This window comes from Physeter macrocephalus, chromosome 18 (assembly GCF_002837175.3).
Source record: "Physeter macrocephalus isolate SW-GA chromosome 18, ASM283717v5, whole genome shotgun sequence".
Classification (NCBI taxonomy): domain Eukaryota; kingdom Metazoa; phylum Chordata; class Mammalia; order Artiodactyla; family Physeteridae; genus Physeter; species Physeter macrocephalus.
Window position 1 is genome coordinate 86,590,348 of NC_041231.1, and position 6,930 is coordinate 86,597,277.

Genomic DNA, 6,930 nt, shown 5'->3' on the forward strand with positions numbered 1-6,930 from the left:
TATGACCACCTAGAGGGGTGGGATAGGGAGCGTGGGAGGGAGACGCAAGAGGGAGGGGATATGGGGATATACGTATGCATATAGCTGATTCACTTTGTTATACAGCAGAAACTAACAACATTGTAAAGCAATTATACTCCAATAAAGATGTTTAAAAAAAATAAAGTACTAGAAAAAAAATGGTGCTTGGAAATCATTAGGTCACATAATTATTTTTCTTTCAGAAAATTGCCTTCATTAATTACTATCCTGATTAAGATTTAAGTGGTCGTAGACGTTTGTCTCTTTATTAGCGCTTATTTTATTTTACATACGATTGCCCACTCTCCATCCTCAAGGAACTTCAAAGAGAAACAATTTCCAAGAAATTGAAGAGCAAGAAAGAGCTAAAGTTCTGTGTTTTAAAAATATTAGAACTAATATTTCCTTCATTTTAATATCTATGGACCAAGACCACTCCAGTTGACTACTTTCTGATTCTTTCACCTTAGTGTTTAGATCACTAGGATATTCATTTAATCTGTCAATAAAATTTATAAGAAAAATAACAATAGTGGTAATTTATAATACTTTCGAGTTTACCAAACTGCCAGCTTCTTTGTGTTCTTTATCTGTGATCTTATTTTATTTCTATATCAACCTAGAAAGGTAAACAAGGTTGGCTTTAGGATCCCTATTTTACAGATTGAGTAGACTAAGGCTCAAAAGATGAAGCGCAAGACTGTGCAGGGAGTACCTGGAAAATCAGTCTCAATCCCAGATCTTCCCCACTCCAAGCATACATCTCTTTCCTCCACACCTCACCTGATTTGAAGGACTCTGCTTCTCTTCCCCAAGTACATTTTTTTTGCTCCTCATTGTGTCTTTTTATCTTCTTTACTTTCCCTTCCTCCTCCTTTTTCTTTCCTTTCTCTCCTTGATTCTTAGTGTCTTCTGCGACCACTTGGGCCCAAAGTGTTTGTTTACCCCTATTCAACTAAAAACTATGAGTCCAGTGTCTTGCCATTCAAATGGAAACCCAGTACATCCAAGCTGATTTATCTGAGCTGATTCATTCAGGATGATCAAAATGGTCCCTTCCTTCAATAAAACTCGGGGTGGGGTGGTGTTTTGGTTTTGTTTGCCTTCCTATATTACCTTCATCAGTAGTTGCATAGTCCTTATTAATCATGCATTTATGTTCTTCATTAGACGAAGTTACTGATTTTAGTATAAATACTCCCAGTGCCTACCAGCAGAAAAGATTTTCTACATTTTCATACTTTTTTTCCCTGCAAATTATTTTTTAGATTTTGGGATTTCCAGAAGAAAAGATCAAGGGGGAATTATCAAGAATAGATTCTTTTTCTGAATAGTTAAACCTCAAATGACAACAGCCTTGGCCCTTCAGACTCCAGAGATGCAGGAGGGACTTATAGCAGTGAAAGTAAAAGAGGAAGAGGGAGACCATGCCTATGGGCAAGAATCTGGCCTGTCAAGAGATAACCCTCACACCAGAGAGATCTTTCGTAGACGCTTCAGGCAATTCTGCTACCAGGAGACACCTGGGCCCCGAGAGGCTCTTCGAAGACTCCGGGAACTCTGCCATCAGTGGCTGAGACCAGAGATGCACACCAAGGAGCAGATCCTGGAGCTGCTGGTGCTAGAGCAGTTCTTGACCATCCTGCCCGAGGAGCTCCAGGCCTGGGTGAGAGAGCACCGCCCAGTGAGTGGAGAGGAGGCGGTAACAGTGCTGGAGGATTTGGAGAGAGAGCTGGATGAACCAGGAGAGCAGGTGGGAATCTGGGAGAACAGGGGTTTGTAGTTGTATGATCAAGCATGGGGTTTCAGTGCAGTAAGAGGAAGAGGAGGAAAAGATGGATTTCTTTATGCCTAACTTGATCTGTAATAGGCTTTTAATCTCTCTGCCTTTTTTTCTTTGCCACTTTCTTGAGCCTTCTTTTCGTATCCACTGGTCCTGAGAAGGCCTTGCAATGTCTTCTCTGATATTTGGTTCCTAACTGTCCTTGATTTTTACCAGGTCCCAGCCCATGATCATGAACAGGAAGAGCTTGTGAAGGAGAAAGTAACTCTAGGAGCAGCCCAGGAGTCGTCTGGTGGCCAGCTCCAAACCTTGGAAGAACAGCCTCAGTGGAACTTGCGAGGCGTGTGCCCGGTTCAGGAGATTGGTGAGGATTAGAATTTCCTCAGGAAGCCTAACTCATTCCCTGAGTGGTCACTGATTCAGCACATTTACTTAGTGTCTGCTGTGTGCCAGGCACTGAGCTGGGTATGGGGGAAGCAGTGATGAGGAAGGTAGACGTGGTTCCTGCTCTCAGGAAGGTTACAGTGTGGTGGGAGAGGCAGACTATAAGCAAGCAGTTATGATACAGGGCATCTTCTCCTGAAGTCCGGGTATAATTGTTGAGAGTGGGAAAGTAAACGGAAAATGTGTTGCTTGTCCCTTTCCACCCACTCTCCTGACCAGTTTTTTTCTTTCTTCTTTGGAAACATAACATTCATACCATCCATTTATTATTTCAGATGATGAGGCTGGGACTTGGAATGTGGAGTTAGCCCCAAAGAGGGATCTGTCTAAAGAAACAAAATCTCATGTGGAAGTACCTGAAAAACTGAATGGTGATATTATTCCAGTGCCTGAGTGTGGAGAGACCTGTGACCACGAAGGCAGATGGGAAAGGCAACGGGTAAGCTCTTCGGTGGAGAGACCCTATATCTGTGGTGAATGCGGGAAAAGCTTCACCCAGAATTCCATCCTCATCGAGCACCAGAGGACGCACACAGGCGAGAAGCCGTATGAGTGTGATGAATGTGGGCGGGCCTTCAGCCAGCGGTCAGGCCTCTTCCAGCACCAGAGACTCCACACTGGGGAGAAGCGCTACCAGTGCAGCGTTTGTGGTAAAGCCTTCAGCCAGAACGCTGGGCTTTTCCATCACCTCAGGATCCACACGGGGGAAAAACCCTACCAGTGCAGTCAGTGCAGTAAGAGCTTTAGTCGACGTTCTGTCCTCATTAAGCATCAGAGAATTCACACTGGAGAAAGACCTTATGAATGTGAGGAATGTGGCAAGAACTTCAGTTACCACTGCAACCTTGTCCAGCATCGGAAAGTCCACCCTGTGACTGAATCCAGCTAGCTCCTTGGAACAGGTAGGGCAAAATTTCATGATGTCAGACCACTAGGCATGGTAGCGAGGGTTCTGGTTCTTACTTTGTCTCTGAGAGAACAATAAGAGATTAATCCTCTAGTATAGGAAGCTTCAAGGAAGACCAGTGAAAACGTCCTTATTTTTATGCTGAGAGACACATAATATCTTAAATACATCTGTCAGAATCTCTTTGGTCAGTGACATCCATACTTCGCAATACTGAATATTGTGTTGACTTCATCAACATAGTCTCACACACATCTGTCCCAAAGGTCTTCTACATGTACTTCAGGAAAACTCCTTCATCCTAGTTTTTAAAAACTTTAAAAAAAAAAGTCTTAAAAATTATATGCAGCCTGAATACAAAAATGTCAAAGGTAGTATTTAAAAATTAATTTAAAAATAACTGCAGTAAAATCTGTAATGTAAACTATTAGATTAGTTTCCGTTCACATAAGATAGGATAATTTGCTTTTAACCTACAAAAGGGGGCAGATGAATCCTCCCATAAATATACAGAAGGCTTCTCCCTGTAGAGGTTTAGTAATTCAGCCTTCAGTTTAGGAACCAAGGTATTGAAGCAACCATATATTATTAGTAGCTCAGTGGCTAGTCATAACAAATATTGCTCATGATTTTAAATTTTGCAAAGACCAAGACACTTAGCTAAAAATCTGATATCTCACTTCAGATCTTTATTGTGAAAATATAGGCCTCATTGTATTTTTCCTGTGACTTATGAGCATTTTGGGGTTTTTCTTTTTTTAAACTTTTGTTATGGAAAATTTCAAACATATACAAAAGTAGACAGAAAAGTATGATCAGTCTTCCATGTTGATTGCTTTTTATAACCTCCATGCCTCTCAGCACTACCTATTGATTATTAAGGTCATACATAAAAAGATTTATTTTCCTTAACACTGACTGAGTGTTACAAAACTTTATACTAAGGCCAGGAGACTAAAAAAATGAAAAATCTATGGTGATAACAATCTGGATTGGAATACCAAATACACACACAGGTAACTTAAGAGTAATGGAAATGCTCTAAGGGACCTCAGAGATCACTTCTACGTGCCCTTATTTGACAGATACGGAAACAGAAGCTCTAGGAAGTGACTGTGTAAGATCATACAGCTAATTAATGGAGCTGGAACTAAAACCCTCTCTCCTAATTCCTAGTGCAATGCTCTTTCTACTAAGCCACTGGAAGCACTGTATTGCCATATAGAACTTAGAGCACTTATAAGGCACTGAGGTTTTGCTTTTTAGCTGAACAAACCCTCCCATCTATATGTTTCAATAAATGTACAGCCTATTTAATTTACAGTGGAGTTCCAGGAAAGATTCCTCCCACTTATCTCTCATTTGAGGCATTTTATTTTTTTTTGTAGTGAGTGAGTAACTTTAAATTTTAATTTACTTAGAAGGAGTTTTTTAAAAAAATTCATTCTTGACCTGGTTCTAATATCGAAACAACACTAAAAAAAAGGTCGCTATCTTTCCCTTATAGGTAGTCATTTACTAGTTTCTTATGTATCTTTCAGTGTTTTTTTATGTAAGTACAAGAAAATATGAATATATAATCTTATTCCCTTGATTACATAGAACAATGGCATACTATTTGATTCTTCTACACCTTATTGTTTTCATGAAACAAGATAATCTTTAGAGATTTCTGCATTATAACAGAGGGCTTCCTTATTCTATTTACAAGTTGACAGTATCTCATTTGTTGGTGCTCCATAGTTCAACATACTCCTACAGATGAAAAATCACTACAAATGTTATACATTGTTTCATTCTTCTCCCCAGTTCAGTCCAAGTCAGACACTTTCTATTTAAAAGCTAACAACTTCCACATGAGCTAGGAAACAGGGTTTGGATGACTAGAATTACACATAATGCTTCTGTGAAGAATGGAGAAGTGATAGGCGGTATTTTTCAGTTTCATGTATTTTTTTCTGTTATATATTCTTAGACCTAACATGTCAAACTATTTGTGTCACTACTTGTGACTAACTGTAGGTATTATCAACAATCTTAGAAGAAAAAAAGTCTTAAATTTCCTCAAGAGTATATTTTATTATCTTGAGGTTTAAATTATATCCAAGAGAAATACATAGGGATTTTAGGATGAAGTTAAGGAAAATATAGTAGACATAAGTTTGAAATAAAATCAACTTCTCAAAAAAACTCAACTTCTCAAGTTAAATATATATTCCATATAGTGATATAGTAATATACTATTACAATCTGAGTTCATAAGTATTTTAAATGTTTCTCCAATAGGCTGAAGCAGCATGTTTGGATAATTCAATTATATCAGCTCTTAAAAGGTTTAAAATATGAACAGATTAGTATTTTAGAGGATGAATTTCTAATGGACTGAGTTTTTACACTTGCAGTTGAAGGTTGGATATTTGGTTTGTTCTGTGCCTGTTTTTTTTTTGTTTTGTTTTGTTTTGTTTACAACTTCTCAAACATTCTCAATTTTCTCAACAACTGGTAAAACGCCAAGAAACAAAATACATTATATATGCTGTAGAGACAGATGTACTGCTTAGAATGCAATGATGGTTAACACAATTAAAATGACTGACAGTTCACCAAACTAACTTTCCTTGTTTTCTGATACTAATTGTACTAATTCTCTTATGCTAATTCTTTTGTCTAGGATGCGCATTCCTCATTATGTGAGAAATAATATTTGTCTCAACCTATAGACAATGGCATGTAGACTTTGACTTCTTCTGTGATTATTCCAGTCTTCCTGGCCAGAAGTCCTAGTTGTCTCCCTTTTACATTTATAAATTTCCCTCACCTCTCCTCTCTTTTCCACCCTGGCTCCTTTTATTCAGCCTATGAAGTCTCTAGCATTGATCTCATTTCAGGTGTTCCCTGAACCAGTATCCATCCCTCCCTATCCCCTTGAAAAGTTCAGTCTGAGAGAGCAGAGTTTGGTTTTATGGTTGAGCAAGGTGTAAGAAATATTGATTCAAATCCAATTAAATAGACTTATTGGTTCTTGAAGGATAGTCCAGCACCCCTTTGAGCACTGTTAGGACATCAAAAAATGCATCAAAAAATGGCTAAGTATCTTGCAACCAAAACCTGCCTAGAGCTGTAGATAGAGCCCTGAAGATTCTCTTTCACTATAATTTTGAGGTGAAGTTCAGGACAACAGGAGAATCAAGTCTCTGTCCATATTTTGTATTTGGAAATGACTCCTATTTTCTATATCTGACAATACTTTTCTTTTAAAAAACATAATTATAATTTATAGTAGAAGATTGTTTTATATTTTTCTAGTAAGACAAAAATTACCTCTGAGGAAATTTTAAAATAAAAATAGGTCAAAATTATTATAAAATATAAGTATTTTCTGTGGAAGAATTTTGAAATATAAAATATATATGAATATACATGTGTCATTGGTTAAATGTTGAATTAGTAATTGAGAGAAACGTAGATTCTTTGCAGAGGGAGGTGGAGGACAGAGGAAAGTGTTTTTGGCACAGGGAATAGGGTGAGGCAAGACCCCCATTTAAGATATGCTCAAGAGCCAGGGGTTTTCCAGTTTGGGTCACGGAATTCCTGCAAAGAAGTGCGGGAGTGGGAGATTGTAGGTGAGGGCCAGATTGAGAGGGCCTTGAACACTTTCCTAATGCATTGAGTCTTTGTTTGATAAGCAGTGTAGAATCATCAAAATTATTTTTTGTGTGTGATGGGAGCTTTTTACTATAGAATCAGAGAATATTGAGCTTTAAAAAGAAAATTT

At 38.2% G+C, this 6,930-nt stretch overlaps 1 protein-coding gene across 1 annotated transcript; it reads left to right on the forward strand.

Annotated features, from left to right (window-relative positions):
- The first annotated feature begins 1,366 nt into the window (after positions 1-1,366).
- LOC102987929 (zinc finger and SCAN domain-containing protein 23) lies at positions 1,367-3,246 on the forward strand. The gene is made up of 3 exons (XM_007122871.3): positions 1,367-1,774; positions 2,021-2,168; positions 2,524-3,246. The coding sequence occupies exons 1-3, from the start codon at positions 1,367-1,369 to the stop codon at positions 3,135-3,137; spliced, it is 1,170 nt and encodes a 389-aa protein (XP_007122933.2). The 3' UTR covers positions 3,138-3,246.
- Positions 3,247-6,930: the final 3,684 nt, after the last annotated feature.